Source organism: Bombyx mori, chromosome 28 (assembly GCF_030269925.1).
Source record: "Bombyx mori chromosome 28, ASM3026992v2".
Classification (NCBI taxonomy): Eukaryota; Metazoa; Arthropoda; class Insecta; order Lepidoptera; family Bombycidae; genus Bombyx; species Bombyx mori.
The window spans coordinates 10,521,798-10,539,490 of NC_085134.1; the positions used below are offsets into that span (position 1 = coordinate 10,521,798).

At 41.2% G+C, this 17,693-nt stretch overlaps 2 protein-coding genes across 13 annotated transcripts; one reads left to right on the top strand and one right to left on the bottom strand.

Annotated features, from left to right (window-relative positions):
- Positions 1-948: 948 nt before the first annotated feature.
- LOC105841363 (uncharacterized) lies at positions 949-11,929 on the bottom strand. Of its 6 annotated transcripts, none has more exons than XM_021346786.3 (4): positions 11,247-11,929; positions 6,135-6,271; positions 5,443-5,526; positions 949-3,725 (listed from the first exon to the last, which is right to left on the bottom strand). In XM_021346786.3, exons 2-4 carry the CDS (start codon positions 6,259-6,261, stop codon positions 3,490-3,492), a joined length of 447 nt encoding a protein of 148 aa, XP_021202461.2. In that variant the 5' UTR covers positions 6,262-6,271; positions 11,247-11,929; the 3' UTR covers positions 949-3,489. The 6 variants fall into 6 exon arrangements, with proteins under 6 accessions (XP_021202461.2, XP_062532845.1, XP_062532846.1 ...); XM_062676861.1 differs by having other exon boundaries at positions 6,135-6,305; positions 11,247-11,376; XM_062676862.1 differs by lacking the exon at positions 11,247-11,929 and adding an exon at positions 6,553-7,335 and having other exon boundaries at positions 6,135-6,285.
- LOC101744115 (calpain-B) lies at positions 10,514-15,949 on the top strand. 7 transcript variants are annotated; one of them, XM_062676857.1, is made up of 5 exons: positions 10,515-10,666; positions 10,985-11,107; positions 12,038-12,183; positions 12,924-13,286; positions 14,480-15,949. In XM_062676857.1, the coding sequence occupies exons 3-5, from the start codon at positions 12,078-12,080 to the stop codon at positions 14,545-14,547; spliced, it is 537 nt and encodes a 178-aa protein (XP_062532841.1). In that variant the 5' UTR covers positions 10,515-10,666; positions 10,985-11,107; positions 12,038-12,077; the 3' UTR covers positions 14,548-15,949. The 7 variants fall into 7 exon arrangements, with proteins under 7 accessions (XP_004924367.1, XP_062532841.1, XP_062532839.1 ...); XM_062676855.1 differs by having other exon boundaries at positions 12,066-12,183; XM_062676858.1 differs by having other exon boundaries at positions 10,534-10,570.
- The last annotated feature ends 1,744 nt before the right edge of the window (positions 15,950-17,693 follow it).

Here is a 17,693-nt window from a genome sequence, read left to right on the forward strand (position 1 = left end):
TTTTGATTATAATTTTTTACCAAAAGTGCCAAAGTTGAATTATCATAAATAATGGATGAATTGATTTTTTTAAATTATCAATTAAACAGAAAATTATTGATTCATAGAAGTATTTAATTATATTGAGCAGTCTTGATAAGACTAAATTTTTTTTATTCACTTTCAAAAATTTTCCGCTCTGGACACTTGCCCCGCCTGCCCCTAGTGTAACTCCACCACTGAACCTCCTGTACTCCTTAGCCATCGCGACCCGACCGGCCGAGTTTGGAGCCGGCCTGTAGTTCAACTCACTTCAGGAGCGGCCATATTTGTGACCTTGATATAGACGGACAGTCGAGCTCATCATTCTCCTGTTGATAAGAGAGCACCGTAGCCAGACTCCACAGCGAGAGCATCATGCGCGCATTGAGACGAGATCGAAGCTTTGATCACGTTATAAATAGCTTTATATTGTCCGTCAGCCGTTGGTGCAGCCTACATAATTACATAATTAATTACTGGTGGTAGGAACTCTTGTGAGTCCGTGCGGTTGGGTACCACCACCCTTTTTTTTTGTACCCACCTATTTCTGCCGCTAAGCAGTAATGCGTTTCGGTTTGAAGGGTGGGGCAGCCGTTGTAACTATACTTGAGACCTTAGAACTTATATCTCAAGGTGGGTGGCGCATTTACGTTGTAGATGTCTATGGGCTCCAGTAACTACTCTACACCAGGTGGGCTGTGAGCTCGTCCAACTATCGAAGCAATAAAAAAAATATATGATAGGGTGGACTAGCGGTTATAGCAATTGTATATGAGAAAATATAATTCAGAATGACACCGCACATCAAATTTAAAAGAACATAATACAAGTTCAAATGTAGTGCATCATTGACAATTATACGTGGACAGCATCACGACCTTCTTCCAACTATAATGACGAAGGAGACAGCAATGAAACTTCAGTGGGTATTCAAGAACATGTGTATTAAAGACAAACCCGAGCACAGCGCAGGACGCGTACAGCTAACACTTACTTGAAGCGACATTCAATACAAACGTTCATATACTTTCTTATTTATACAAAATACTCATTATTTTAATAGTTATGGGATTGGTCGGTTGTGTGAAAAGCATGTTAAAATGAACTTGATTTGGTGAAATCTACTAGTCTTTTAACACTATTGTTTATAGTAATCGGACATTGGCAAACGAGCAACCGGCTTGAACGTTGTACACCCCGGCATCCACCCAGAGCCGCGGAACCCGTCCTGTGTCCTTCATCGATATCTTTACCTTTCTCATACGCGGCTCTGGAATTAATCCCTCCAGGCTTCTCAGCGCCATGAGATGTCTTACTTCAAACGTGGCTTAAAAAGTCCTTAAAAATGGAGAACATCTCAACAATATGCCGATGACGATGTTCCTGTGTGGTCCAATAGACCTGTGTTTTTATTCCCTATATATTCGCTAGTAGCCTTAGGGGCTATGCCAGCTTCACGCGGACGGGACACAGCCGTTATCATCTACCATCCAACGTGATTAAAAGGGGGCTTATAATATTTTATTTAACCCTACCCAAACACGCATGACATACGAGAACAGATTTAGCACAAACAGTCGCAAAAAATTGCGTTTTAATTTCGGTTATATTTCTCTCTTTATCTTGCTTTCTTCGTAGCGCAAATGGTGCTAGAGACGGCTTTACCCTTCATGCAGGAAGGGGGCGCAGCGGCTCTACACTACCAATGAACCTGCGCCAGGGCTATGACGCCGCCCGTTATAACATAATCAAACGTAAAAAGAGCTCCGATGTGTACATATTTTACAATGGCATTAGGGTTTCTTCCTGTATGTGTCAAGTTACAGGAAAGTACGGTACGCCACGTTCTTACATACAGACATTTGTTTCCACATTAAAATAAACAGATATAATTAAAAATTACATTGGTGTAGTAGTGAGTGTCGCATCACTACCAACTTTGTTTTGTTTGAAAGTAAGCTGACAATCTTTGCGAATTCGGCTAATTGCCATAAAAATAAATTTCAAGTTGATTTGAATGAACGCGGCGTATCTCAAAGGCATGTGTACGTACTCGTTTGGCCCTTTGACTTCTATAAACTTACAATTAACATTGACATAACATTAGGGCCCGCGCACTAGAAGAGGGCTCAAGGCTAACAATGAGTGCAGAGCACACGGGCCTGGGCTAGAGACGCCTTTGAATGATGCCGTGACTTCACATGAGCACAGTCTGCCCCTTTTGCATCAGAAGTTTTCAGAAGTCAGGGTTTTTGATACACCTTGTGCTATTGTAATTCGTTCCCTCCAGAAAGCAGCCGCGTTGTCTTCGTTAAGTTCAATCATTATTGTGTTAGTGCGAGTTTTTTAACGTAACATCGCCCCTAGCGGAACATGTAAGGAAACTTTCCAACTGTTAACTTTTACGCTATCGAGAACGTTAAAAAGCTCGCACTGAGCACACAGTACGGCTTAGTTTCGTTACAATAAAATTTAAATTATTTGATGTTCACATTTAACTAGGTATTTATAACAAATTACAATTATAAAGCTATATTTATAATACAATTACCTTATTTTTTACCAATAAGTATTATGTCTAATTCCGGCAGGCACGAAACATTTCATTAAAAATTCATTGTTGAATTTTTACATTATACTTTATCGTTGTATATATATTTATACACACATAATTATGTATGTATGTCTGCATCACGAACAAGGACGACAATCCCGTAGTGTCTGTGGACTTTGGTGTCTTTCCACAAGCAACATCGCGCTTATTTGTAGGTGCAATGTGATCTTCAATTACACTAACAATAACTTCTGGAGCACTGTTTTTTTTAACTATCTATTTATTGCAACTCTAGGATTTTTTTCAAGATGCTAGTGACAAAACTTACTTGAGAACAAACACATTATATATATGAAACATAATGCAAGGAGAGTAACGAAGTAAAGAGGTTAGTGGACACAGGACACAACAACAAATCGAAATGTCTCACACTCGCCAAAACCCAAGCAAGTGGACGGCTCACTATACATTGAGTCTGGAACACTTTAGTTCCAAGTTAATGGACGGTCCTTTTTTTATTTATTGCCCTTGTAGGCAGACGAGCATTCGGCCCATCTGATGGTGAGTGGTCACCGTCGCTTATGGACGTCAGCAATGCCAGAGGCAGAGCCAAGCCGCTGCCTAACGTTTCATGTACACTTTAATTAAAACAATTTTCTTATCAGCGGCCGATTAGAAATTAACCACATGTCATACACGTCGTTGTCCCTCCCTGACCCCCGCACTGGCAGTCCGGGTCGCTATTCTCTGTGGATTTGTTATCCGAAGTCGCAGTTAACGCTAAATACGGCGCTAGCGTGAGCACTGGTGAACACACTCCAGACCCATACTGTCATTGACAAAAACAAAAACTACAAGTACCAACTCAAAAACCCTCAAACAACATGTCCGCCAATACAATCATAACACAGCCTTTATCTGACGGTGAGTGCTTCAACCGCCCCTGAGGCCGGTGCGGGACCAAGCTTCTCTTCGACGGCAGCCCCTTCCCCCGCCCCCACAGTGACGTCACCTGCGCCTCCCCCGGCCCCCATGTCCCCCTGGTGCGCGGCGGGGGACGTGGAAGTGGGGAACACGGTGTCCCCCTTGCCGCCCTGGGTCGGGAGCTGCTTGCACAGCTTCGCCATGGCTGTGGCGCCCTCGCGTACTACTGTAATCAAAACACAACATATTTAAGTAGGTATGTTCCAATGCAATGCTTACTAATGGAAAATTCTAGCGGAATTCGCGCAGCCGACCATGTGACGTCGTCTTTGTAATGAACCGATAAGTAATGTAAGAGTAATGAGGCAAGAGAGGGGGGGGAGAGTTAACGTCGTGGTTCGTACCACACGATGCACGGTGTTCGAATCCCACAGGCATGTTTCAGTTTTTGTACTGAATTACGTAGAATCTTAACAAAATTAAATGCTCTCGATTGAGTTCCACGGTAAAGGAATAACATCATGTAATAAAAGCATGTATCAAGCATGTTCTAAAGCATCATGTAATAAAGACCCGCAAAGTTGTAATTTGCATAATTACTGGTGGTAGGACCTCTTGTGAGTCCGCGCGGGTAGGTACCACCCCCCTGCCTATTTCTGCCGTGAAGCAGTAATGCGTTTTGGATTGAAGGGTGGGGCAGTCTGTAATAGCTGAGACCTTAGAGCGTTGGCGTCAAGGTGGATGGTGGCATTCACGTAGAAGATGTATACTCCATTAACTACTTAATACCAGATGGGCCGTGAGCTTGTCCACCCATCTAAGTAATAATAAAACAGTGTCGAACTCCAACGTGTTTCTACACGCTACGCCTCAATATTATGAATTATCATTTAACTTCAGATTTTGTTGTCAATAGATGGCGCTGTATGTTTCAATGATTGGAAATAATTCATACAAAAGTTGCATCAAGATGTCCCATAAGTACGCATCGCAGATAGGACACGGTAATTACCCGAATGATGAGAGCGGAAGAAGAATGATAGAGAGCTCAGCGATACGAGTGTGGCGACATTTCCACATTATAGATTCCTAGTTCAACGTTCCTATCGTTTTTATTGCACTTGAGCATGCGGCCCATCTGATAGTGAGTATATACCGCCGCCCATGATGATGGTGGTCAGTAACGCGCGGGCGCAGACAAACCATTACCGGAGCCCACTAGATCATCCCCTACAGAGTTTTTGTGTGTTCTATTCGAGACTACACAAACGTTTTCGGATCAGAAGGCATGATAGTTTCCCTTCTGGAACTGATCATACGATGCGATCGGAACAAACTGAGTCTAAGTCGTCGTGGCCTAACGGATAAGGCGTCTAGTGCATTCGTGTTGAGCGATGCACCGGTGTTCGAATCTCAGGCGGGTACCAATTTTTCTAATGAAATACGTACTCAACAAATGTTCACGATTGACTTCCACGGTGAAGGAATAACATCGTGTAATGAAAATGAAACCCGCAAAATTATAATTTGCGTCATTACTGGTGGTAGGACCTCTTGTGAATCCGCGCGAGTGGGTACCACCACCCTGCCTATTTCTGCCGTGAAGCAGTAATGCGTTTCGGTTTGAAGGGTGGGACAGCCGTTTTAACTTATTTACAGGTTTTATTTAAGGTTTATTGTGTGCTCTCCTCCGCACGCGGCGCGGGGTATCGTTCGCCTACATAACTATACTTGAGACCGTAGAACCTATATCTCAAGGTGGGTGACACATTTACGTTGTGGATGTCTATGGGCTCCAGTGACCACTTAACACCAGGTGGGCTGTGAGCTCATCCACTCATCTAAGCAATAAAAAAAATCTGTACGTAATCTGTCGTAGCGATAAATGGATTCTCTAACACATTTGCTTTAGCAAGATATTAGTTGTAAACTGACAAGTATACCTGGTTGTACTGGGTACGAAGCAGGAGCGGCCGGGGCGCGGGGGGCGGTCGGCGTCGGGGAAGGACTCTCCTGCGAGGATAGCTCTGGAACGAAATAACAAGTACTTCGACAGTGAAACATTAAGCCTGGCTATTCTACTTCATAGACGTTTGTACGAAATGGAGGCACATCATTGATTAAAAGTAATACCCCGCCGGCAGGAAGTCTCCGCGGCACGGTGCGGTCAGACCCGCCTGAGGTCTACGAGACCAGGTCATCGACCTGCGCAACGCATAAGCCAAATGGAGAAGCCGGACGGTGGGACTTACCCGTGCGGCCATAAGTACAATACTTCCCACCACATCAGTAAAAAAGCAGAAATTCTATGACCGCTACCACAGCTCCCTGAGATATTTTTGATATCTTTATTTCATTTGGGACACTAACAGTCTATCCATTACATACAACCAAGATTACTGTATCAATAATTATCTTGTATCAAAATCAATATAAATGTGAATTGTATAGTAAAATGCTTTGGGTTTGCAATCGTGAACAAGTGAATAGAATCGAATTAATCCGCGCGTTTTACAATGAATCTCAAAATATAATCTGCGGTCTACCCCTGGGCATAGTGGGCGCACTCGAGCGAGTGTAAGTATCCTCTATCCTCGACCACGTGCGCACGGATCTTAGATATGATGGAGCTCACCTTTAACTTTTCTGACAAAATAATAGAAGAAGTAGAAACACAGTAGGATGAGGAGGCCGAGGATGCCCGCCAGCGCCACGTAGTACGCGACGTGGCTCGGAGGGCGGGCTCCGCGCGGCGCTCCCATGGCGCCTCACCTGCGCGACTCAAGCTGCTTTAAACAGTTGCAGCCTGTGGAACGTAGCCACGTCGCTTCCGTAATAAAATTAAAAAAAACTAGGAATTTCTGTGACGGCCGAAAAAAATATAAAACATGTCTACTTGTACGCGACACATTTTTCATCTGAATAAATTGTAACTTTCACAGCTGTTGACTGTTTAACTGTCTGTAGTGGTTCCGGATAGCAAATCAAATTTTAATAATTAATAAAACATTCTAGAATCACAAGCGTCTGTTGGGAAACCAGATCAGCCTCACCTGGAATATGTTTTTGAGTAACCCTCCATTTAGGACCACAAAGCATTAGAAATTCGAAAAATTCATTATTACAAAAAAACACTTAAACTAAATTACATTAATTGTACAAAGGACTTGTAAAGTTCAAGACATGGTCGACTTGTGGTCGCTTATAGACTGAAGTCTTCGTTCTGTCGGCCCCGGAGATCGCATCATGTGAAGCACAGAGCGACGCAGTGTCACGCTGTGGCTCAAGGACAGGGAGGAACAATAAGGGAACTTTTCAAGTATAAACCGAACTTGTTAAATATGTGGCATATTTTGCTACCGCCCTATCAGATAATTGTACAGACCTGAATTAGGTTGCGATTCTTGACGCACGTGTTTCATCTCATGCATTTTATCTTCATAGGAAATGCCGGAAATGCCGTTAAATTTTGATAAAATTTTGTAGTATTTTGAATTTACTTTTAATCCGAGTCTTTAGGTATTTTATTAAAAAAGTTCGAACTAAGTAGATATTTAATATAATAAAAAATACCATATACTGCCTTACTGTCTGTAGTGTAATGTAATGTAAAGATGGAATATAAATATAAAAAGCGTAGCTGGAAAACAGAGCGATGTAATAAGGACATGGAAGCTGTGTTGATGGGAGGGGTGATCTGACACAGCAACAAGTGTCGGCGACACTCCGGCGCCGCTCAGACACTAAATACCAGGGCTGATAGTCCTAAAATAATTTCGATTGAACTCTATATCTACATTTAATTAGCACATAAATCCAATAAAATACGCACTTAGCACTTATTGACAAAGAAATTTGCCAAATTATTAAGCCCGCTCGGGTTAGTATTACCATCCTGTCTATATTTGCCGAAAAGCATTATTATGTTTCAGCTTATAGAGTGGGACAGCCTCTCTACTATGCAATTAAGTCTTAAACCTCACGCTTTGATGTTTATGTGCTCCATAACCACATAAGGCCGGAGGGCCCCATACAGAGTGGTCTCGTCCGATGTGTCGACGATCCGACGGCCAGCCTGGAGTTAAGTGGTTACCGGAGCCCATAGAAATTAGCCACGCAGATCCTGTTACCCACCTTGAGAAAAGTGTTAAAAGTCTCAGCTTTTACAATTCAACGGCTGCCTCACCCCTCAAAACGCAATACTACTTTACGGCATAAATAGACAGAGAAGCGGTATCTATACCAGTAGGCTTACGCGATGCTCTATCAGCAATAATTATAAAAATCATAATTTTTATGGGTTTGATTATTATTAGACGATGTTATTTCCTTCACAGCGCAAGTAATTCGTGAACATTTGATAGGTACGTAGATCGGTAGAAAAATTGGTATAGTTTTGGTCGCACCGCTTAATACGAATGCATCGGACGTTTTACCCTTTAGTCCACAACGGCCTAGGCGGTAGGCAGCAACTCAACCATATCCCTGCCATTGCTGATCCCTCATGATCAAGTGAGCCGTATACTCGTCTGCTTATTAAGGCGGGCGGCAATACTGGAATTGAGCGTAGTCATGTCGAGGTATTCTGCCATTTCTTCTGATTCTGTGATTTACCCGCTCACCTAAGCATGAGTTTCAACTCAACCCTGTCTAAATTGTGAAATCGACGACTGAAGCGAAACGATAAGACAGTTTCACAAGTGTACTATTCATTATAAATAAATCCACTGAAACTACGGACGCTAAAAAATATTGAAAACGTCGAGTACAGGATACTGAACCTGAGATTAAAGCGTAAATTAAATTTTATTTATGTAAGATAATACGTTATGGCAGCCCTATAGGCTGATGTTGTGTTGCGACAGTAGGGCGCCGCAGGAACAACTCACAACGCGCATGCGCTTTACTGATTTTCTTCTACTTGTGCGTGTTCTAGCCGATTGCCGAGTGGGTAATTCAACAGTATTGACTTTAAGAACCCAGTTAGGTTGGATTTAACATCAATAAAATGTCTCAAAATGAGAATATACTGGAAAAATTATGCGAATTAATTAAAAAAACATATTGCCAAATCGAGTCTTTTTTTTTTATTGAAATCTGGCTGAAATAGACAAGATCACAAGTTCAGGAACGAGCACGTGCCCTCGTGTGTTCTGTTTTACTGAAAGGTTCTGGATTACTGGCCAATTTATGTGGGCAACCATCCCAGCAGCGTTATTTAAGGACTATACCAGCGCACTGCGACCGACAACTAACAATAACGGGAGCTGCAGCGAATTAATTGTCTTTCAATCATGTATTGACTTGTTGGTAACGAGTTTTTTGAACCATAAATTTGTTTTACATTTCACTTTGGGTGCTATTAATGGGTGTTATATCTTATTTGTTAAACTAAAATACCTACACATAGGTATATGTCGGCGCGAGGAGGATTAGTTTCATTATTTAAACCCACCACTAACTTTAGTAACGTTTCAAAGCATTATTTGTACGAACCATAGTTTTCTTATAAATATGGCGGCCAGACGGCGTACAAGAATGTCTACGTCATTAGAAGCTTGCAGCTCTAGCAATAGGAGTAGGATGGACAGACATGGACTTCGGTCCCACCGCCAAAATGGTCCCTGCGACCATCCTGGAGGAGGACATTCGTGCCGCCCGGTCGAGGGAGAGCTCCCCTTTCGTCTCAGAACTGCTCTTAGGTTGCTCGTTCACAGTACGTCCGGCGACGACACCGACGACGGCAACGCAGACCGCACCGCGGAGCGAAGTCACCGAGGCGTCGTCCCATCCTCCTAATGCCAGCCCGCTAAAGGGATGGTTGCGAGCAACGCGACTCGACCCGCTCAGGTCGCTCCGTGACCGGAGAGGATACTGCGTCCTCACAAGCTCAAATCAACTCAAGCTAACGCGTTGAACATAGTAAATGATTAGTTTAATTATTATTTTTTTGTGCCATGCATCAGCTGGCTGAGCTTCTCGCTGGATCTTCTCAGCGTTTCGTGATTCCGATAAGGTAGTAGATTCATACGCGAAGCAGTTGCTCTTGGTTATTAGATCTCCTTCGGAGGCGCTCGGGCAGCTGTTAGCAAATCCCACCCCTCCTGGGTGAGCCTTTGCTGGCCGACCTGTCCTCGTGAAACTGGAAAGGCCTCCAGGTCCCCATTAAAAGTTGTAGTTTATTTTAGTAAATGTTGGAATTCTCCAAACTAAAACGTCCATTCGTTGAAAATTATGCAATACGACGGGAATATGTAGCAGGCGCGTATATAATGAACGAATTGCACTCGCGGTGTTTCGCTTGTTGTTCGTTCAGATACAGCCAGCACAAAGAATCATTTATTTGGTGCGCCAAACGCCTAAACCAGCCCGTTTTAATGAGAACCCAGCATTTCAAGTGAGCTCGAATTTTTAAGTAGGGTCATAGATTATACACTTAACATTGAGTAGGGTTCATAGAGTTAGTATTTTACTTAACTCCATGGTAGGGTTATATCACTAATTTTTTTAAGAGATTTTATGACCTGGGAACTAAGACTTGTAGGTCAAGTCTTATTTTAATTTATATTCTTATTTTGTGAAAAACGATAATATGAAGTGAAATGAAATGAAGTTGATTAATATGAAACATGGCATGAAATGAAGTAAAGTGAAATGAAATCAAATGAAATGAGACGATATAGGATGATATAATCTCAGTAAAATGGTGGTCGTTTACTGAGATTTTTTCAGTGGATTTTTTGGAGGATCCCGAGAAGTTACGTCTAGCGGCTTTGTTTCATTTTCCCACGTTTGTGCACTTTCACAGATATTAAACAGTTAATAAACCACCGTTATTACACATTTAAACCTGAAGAAACACTAAATAGACAAAATAAAACAAATCACACAACTTCACTCCTCGTGTTCCCGCCAAAAAGTCTTATATCGTTAATAAAAACACAAAAGCATAGATTATACTGATGTAATAAAAGTCTGTACCCAAAAGGGAATTCCCAATTCTCAGTTAGTACGTATGTGTATTATCTATGGTCAATATTTCAGGAACCAACAGAAGACCTAAATGACTGTGTAGGTAGTAGGTACCTGTACCTACCTACAGTGTTTTTAGACTTTATTAGTGTTTACGTGTGTAGATTTAAGAGTTCACAACAAATTTAAAAATACGTACCAGTAGATTTTTTGTAAACTGCCAGTTTTTATACTATTCATGCAAACTTTTAGTCTCCGCCGGGTATATAATTAAAGGCAATACCTATCTATTTAATGTATGAATCAGAACCTTGACAATAAAATCTAAGATGTTGGTAGGAATACTTTATACAATACTTTACTATATTAGATTGGAAGTCAGTAACGATTTATTAATAAAATAATCAGAACACAAAATAACAAAAGATGAGCTGTCGTCGCAGCGTAGATAGTTACTTGTTTCACTTAATTGTATATAATTATCTTAATTTCGTATTATTTGTATAACTCCAGTTAGACTACACAAGTACATGATTATATTACCCGTACTGGTCGCATTAACTTCATCATTACTGACAAGTGATTTTGAGAATAGAAAAGAAAAACTTGTAATATCAATATTTTGCTGGGACAATGGTATGTAATATTTATTTTTCACAATTATAACAAGGCATTTTCTAAATTCCTTTGAATGAATAATCTCCCATAATCATATTTGTGTATTAATTATTTCAATAAATGGAAAAATGTCTAATCAATAAATTAATAGACTTACCTAAGATATGATTTAGGATGAAAAATATAAAAAAGTTATGGAATGTAATGTAGTTATTACAAACACTACGCGAATCAGTCTGTGTTGTGCTTGTTAGAGCATTGGATTGTATGTATATAATACTTTGTTAGTTGCACTTCATACTATTGTCATAATTCCTGACAGATGTACCATATACCATCCCTGTGACAAGGCAGTTATGGAATAAAATGAATCCTTCGAGCACTGGCATTTATTATTTTCAACACGCATTTATTTTCAAAATTGAATTAGGACAGTGTTTGAGATAAAGGATCTTCTCCAATATTTCATCTGATTACTCATTAACGCACATAATACAAAACTCAGAACTTTATACATGAACCACACTGGCTGGGCCCTGAATTTTTTTAAGATTGCTCTTCATTTTGGTTGGTTCATTGCAGTCCAATCACATAATGCCTTGTTTTTTATACACTGTTCTGCAATTTTGATTTAAAATGATGGAAAATGTGTATACCTCAATGACTCACTAACCAAATGTTTTTTAGACTAAAAAGTTTTTTTACATATACTATAATTAAATTTTGAAACTGTTCAAAATACTACAATTACAATAAATAATGCAATACAGTTATTTTAAAGATTTTAGTTTTCAAATACAAAAAAAGAAGCCCCATGATTTTATACATCTAAAAGTGCAATAGTTTATGAGTCGACTGTGTGATGTAGAGTGTGAAGCAATATATATCATAAATATACATTATTAAGTCATATTAAATTGTCAGTTTATACAAAACAATGTCTTGCAGGTTAATCAGTGAACTGATATTACTTTAGGACTCTAGAACAATGGATTGGTCAAAAATAGCACCAGGTGCCTTGTCAATCATCATAGTCCTTTGTATAATATTCTGCTGCTGTCGACGGCGCCGGAGAGAGGCACGCGTGTTGATACGTATGTACCAATCTTTTTTTTTTTTGTTTCTCCTACCTAAGCTAATGATAGCCTTGAGAGGTTATTTCAGCATAAGCTTAACTAGTAGGTGAGCTCACGTAAAACGTGGCTCAAACCTGACGACGTTGTTAACAAGGACCCTAGCCAGACCCGTGCTTTGCAGAATCTACCACCGGATCGAAAACGCGACCCACTGAGAAGATCCAGCGAGAAACCAGTGGGCTGTGGCTGTGGGTTAATTTACTCGTCGAGCCCTTCGTCGCAAGCGAGGGGTTCGACGAAAACGATGACCAGGTGTACCACCTTGGATGCCACTACAGATGAGTGTTCAACCCAAACACTCATTAGTAATGCCATGGCATATTATGAGCCTGTACTGTCAGATATCATGATCTAGCTGAATTATATCACTCCCCCTACAATACAATAAAAACTTTGATCACATGATTCAATGTGCTTAGCTATATTCAACTGTGGTGTCTGCACAATTCTGGTAATCACATTACACCAGAGCCAATTTGAGATAGTAAAATATTTAATGGTCACTTTGTAAAGGCAAGGCTAGACGAAAACAACTGGAAGGCTTAATTTATTTTATGTACCTATTATATACTAGCTATTCCACTGATAACACAAACTAATATTGATTTCTAGTATTCACATTGTGCAAATGAAACATTCTGGGAAATTTCATATTTTCATATCCTTATAAATTACTGTGTCACTGTTTTCTTTTATAGCGCCCACAAACGTCGTCGTCAATGCGCCTTACCCGACTCAGGGTGTGCCATACCCGGCAACTCAGGGTGCGCCATACCCGACAACTCAGGGTGCTCCATACCCGACAACTCAGGGTGCGCCATACCCGACAACTCAGGGTCTACCATACCCAGTTGCTCAGAGTGTGCCATACCCGGTTGCTCAGAGTGCGCCATATCCGGTTGCTCAGAATGCGCCATACCCAACAACGCAGGGTGCACCATACCCGACAACGCACGGTGCGCCTTACCCAGTCCATCATGGTGTAGGAGGATACTCGATGGCTCCACCCCCTGCAGACCTGAATGTGGCGAACCCAGCACCCTCGGCACCGAACCTCGCAGGTCAGTATTGCTCTACATGATCACACCACACTAGGCTGTGGGTACTTCTACCTACTTGTATATACACCTTTTCATTACAGAAACATTGCGCAAAACACATACACAGTTATTTTGTGATAGATAACAGCAGCTAGCATCGTAGATTGGCAAACTGCCCCCTTAATGCTAAGCCGTCACCGCTCACTGGAAACCGTTTCAAGACCCAAGTCAGTCTTGATTGTATTAGGCTTATCAAATCAGCCATAACCGCGCTGCCATGCGTCTATGTATTATAGAGACTCGCAACGACGCTCGAAGTTCAGGGTGCGTCCGTGTTGTGGGCCGGTGCACCCCCGCACCGAGCGTGACGTCACGTTGCATACTTCATATCAGAGCCACAAGGCCGTATGTCCATTATTGAAATTTGAAACTGCGAACGTCAAGCATTCGCTACACCGATTTGAACAGTGTCGACTGATCGTATCAGACACGGTTACTCCTCTTTGCGAAGATAATCCTCAATGCTGGGGGTCGTGGCCTCCTTTAAAAACTTTTCCTGGATTATCCTGCGCCAGCCCTGTCTATCCTCGGCGGGTGGTCCGATTGGCACATTACATTTCTGCCTCTGGGCCTTCTTCCGCATACCTTGCCTATTACCAGCAGCTTTTCTATATTGTCGCTATTTTTCTGGCAATCGGTCGCATGAAGCGTCAAATGAACAACGTAGGTCTTATTGTTCACTCCATGCAGAGTTATTGTTATATAGAAGATGCCCCGACCCAATGACCTCGTGTGACGTGGCTTTTTTTTTTATTGCTTAAATGGGTGGACGAGCTCACGGCCCACCTGGTGTTAAGTGGTTACTGGAGCCCATAGACATCTACGGCGTAAATGCGTCACCTACCTCGAGATATAAGTTCTAAGGTCTCAATATAGTTACAACAGCTGCCCTGCCCTTCAAACCGAAACGCATTACTGCTTCACGTCAGAAATAGGCAGGGTGGTGGCGCCTACTCGCACGGACTCACAAGAGGTCCTGCCGTATGCACTACATTGCACGCTTAAAAATAAAAGTATTAAAACGGTTGTTGGATCAGCAGAGTCATATCGCAGTCTTTAATGCTAAAGCAGTTTCGTTTGCGGGCGTCGTTTCGCCACAGTCTGTACTCGTACCCACGTGCGACCCCTAGTCAGTAGTCCTTCGCGTGTTGCAGCCGCGCCCCCCACTTACGAGCAGGCGGTCACACAACACAAGCAGCCGGCGTTCAACCCCAACTACTGACTCCGACCGACGACCCACGCGCCGCCACTCCGATAAACATGTTTCTGTTCAATGTACAAGTAAATAATAAGGACAAATGTGGAACTGTGATGCAGTAAGTACAGCCGCGCCGTGTGTAGCCTGGGGCTCAATAAACTAACTGCTATACATACGGGCGGCGCGAGTGGGTGCGGCATTCCTGTCTACATCTGCCGCGCACCAGCAACGTGTCCCGAATCGAAGCGTGGGGGCAGCCGGCGTACCATAGTCTGAGCATACCACAGACACTTGGACCCGTCGTGTGGACTGTGCAACACAGACAAGGTGTCATAAGGACTGTAGCTTTAACTTCCCCAACTCTGCGAGTGCACGAGTAGGTATTTCGTAACGATTTCATCATTTGTGTGAGTGTGACGGAGAAATAAAATTATAAATGTAATTAGATCATAAACAGATCGTCGTCAGCTCGTTATCGGCACGTCTGCGCGCCGCTGCACGTGATTAAGATTCGAGTAAAGATAACTTGTGTGCCCCCGCGCCGCCGGGATGCCGCCTCCTCGACTTGCAATTTAAATTCACGATTTTGTACTGCCTACTTAAGTAAACTGTACAAACCACAAGTACATTCCGCGCGGTGGCGCCGTGCAGCTCGGTGGTGCTGTGGTCCACGGTCCCGACGCGCCTCGGGACTGCGCTGAGCGACACACGCTCCTTACTAAATAACAATTTATTAAATTAACTTAAGGATAACATTTTCGGAAAATTGTCAGAAAATACTCAAACGTTAATGTAGGTACACTATGTAGCTTTATTGTATATATTAATTATATTATTTGTATAAACGTGTTTATGAGACAATATTTGTTAGCAATAAATATTGTTTATAACATTTTAGAAATATAATAAAGTACATTTAATCATCTACATAATAAGTTACTGTTAACGAGTTGTAGATGAACATATTTTCCTCGCATTGTGATAATAGGGAAGATTGTAGGAATTATGTACTTGTGCTGAGACATTATAGTTTTTATACTTATTTTTGTATTCAACAGTGATTATGAAATAAATTTGTAATAACTATTTTTTGTTAAAATTTATAGCGCGTTAGCTTCGGCTGAATATTGTCTGCTGTGACAAAACAGATTAGGGGCGACAGGCACATTGAGCATGTTCACCGGCGCTCACGGTGGACGTCAAAACTAACTAATAAGATAAACTAATTTGCCGCTCGACTAGAAGATATTTCATAAGAAATTAGGTGCTCAATTTCAAAATTCAAATATTCGTTCATTCACCTCGTGGCGGCTGCTACACGCGGGCACGCGCCCGCACGCCATTACGTCGCCTATAAGACACTAAAGATTTCTATTTTTCAATTAATTTGAAGTTTTGTTCATATAATACAATTGTAAACAAATAATTGGTTATTCTATTTATTTTTAACCTTTCCCACCCCAGCCTCGCGTGTCCGGCCCGCCCCACCTCCAGCCCAAGAACATTTGTTCCGGCTGGATGTCTCGTACCGACGGCTAGCGACCCCGACTGTCGCGGCACAGCCCGGTTGAGTTCCACTGGATCAACATAAAGACAATGTGCACTATGTGTCTACATATCTAAACTTATAACGTATTTCATTACTTAATATCAATCACGACTCGGTTACTATATTCGCGGATCTAATCGGTGCATACTGATTGATAAAAAATATTCCAACAAGTACCTAGATATCCAACCGAATAACCTTTGTAAAGGCGTCGTCAAATAGACTAATGAAAAATTAAAATAGACTTAATTACAACTGTTCCTAAAGTATGTTGTTAAATGATATCGCTGCTGTATTGGTTCTTGTAGAATCTATGCAAATACAAACTTTGACTGCAAATATTATGTAGCTGAAATTGCGAATGGAATAAGACGAGATGGGTTCGAACAGATAGAATGACATTCAGAAATTGCTTAGTTGTAACGAATCAACGTCACGTGATACATTGATGGCTGTGATTGGCCAACGATGACGTCATATCGCACGAACCAATCACAAAACAGGAAACGCAACAGTGGCACCAATTGTCAAAATTTAAAATTAATATAACACGAAGAAAAAAGATGGACGCGCATTTCAATTCTATATTTGTAAATTAATTAAAAATAATATAATGAGTATTTGAAGAAGAAAACGCATTTATTCATTTTCTTGGCCACCTCAAGATACATCTAAGAAATAGACGCAACACTTAGATTACAAGATGAAAATTTGACTAAATCCAACTTCTTAGAAACGTTAAGTTGCATAAAATGAAACTTAAAAATGACATCGCGTGATATTGAGAGGCGGCGCGGGCGGCCGAGTTGAAATTGCGCCTGCGTTCGCCATCAGATCGTGTCTCGACTGGTCGTGGTCGCTGCGACCGAGCGCAAGCGATTTTGTATTTTACAATACAAGTAGGTATCGTTCCTACAAAGTCTTACTTTGAAGAGGCAAAATGTTAATGCCACTGTTGCACATCAGTCTGATTTGAATGAGCTTTTAAAAACTGCCAAGCAAGAAAAAAACTGCAAAATTCTTTAAATCATTGCCTAAGCTTGAAGATAATAATCGTCAAAAACTTCAATTTATTAAACATTTTTTTTACATATTATTACTTATGTAATATACGTATACTTGTTTTTTTTACCTAGGAAAGTATTCCCTAAAATCCCATATATGTAAAATAAAGAGCTTTTACTGTATAAGATATGAAGGTAATTTTACGAAACTATATCTGTTGTATTTGTATCTTGTCTGGCAGGTGGTGAGTATGTATACAATGTATGTATAATATTTACAAGGGAGTTGTCTGGACGAGTGTGTTTGGAAATTGGTAGTTCAGCATCTGTAAAAGTGCAAAAGAGTAAGAAAATGAAACAAAATTGATGGACATAGTTCGGGCTTAATCTCCGTAGTAATAGCAGTTAGATTCTCAGTAAATTCACAGTATTTGACTGAGGTTTTTTTCATTCATTTAGCACCTACAATGGTGTCTTATTTCGTCTCAAATAATCATATTACATTCCCACAATTTCATTTTTTTATTCAGCTCTAATTCAATTTACAAACTTTTAAATACCTTCAGCCTTTGCCATAAATAATTTGGCAGTATAGGCCATGTTATTTGTGCCAGTAC

Coding starts and splice junctions, on each gene's coding strand:
- LOC101744115 (XM_038021127.2), top strand. Junction 12,184..12,923: donor AGAGGCACGCGTGTTGATAC/GTATGTACCAAT, acceptor TTTCTTTTATAG/CGCCCACAAACGTCGTCGTC. Junction 13,287..14,479: donor CTCGGCACCGAACCTCGCAG/GTCAGTATTGCT, acceptor CGCGTGTTGCAG/CCGCGCCCCCCACTTACGAG.
- LOC105841363 (XM_021346786.3), bottom strand. CDS start 6,261: ATGGGAGCGCCGCGCGGAGCCCGCCCTCCGAGCCACGTCGCGTACTAC. Junction 5,527..6,134: donor TTTTGTCAGAAAAGTTAAAG/GTGAGCTCCATC, acceptor ATTTCGTTCCAG/AGCTATCCTCGCAGGAGAGT. Junction 3,726..5,442: donor TTCGTACCCAGTACAACCAG/GTATACTTGTCA, acceptor TTTTGATTACAG/TAGTACGCGAGGGCGCCACA.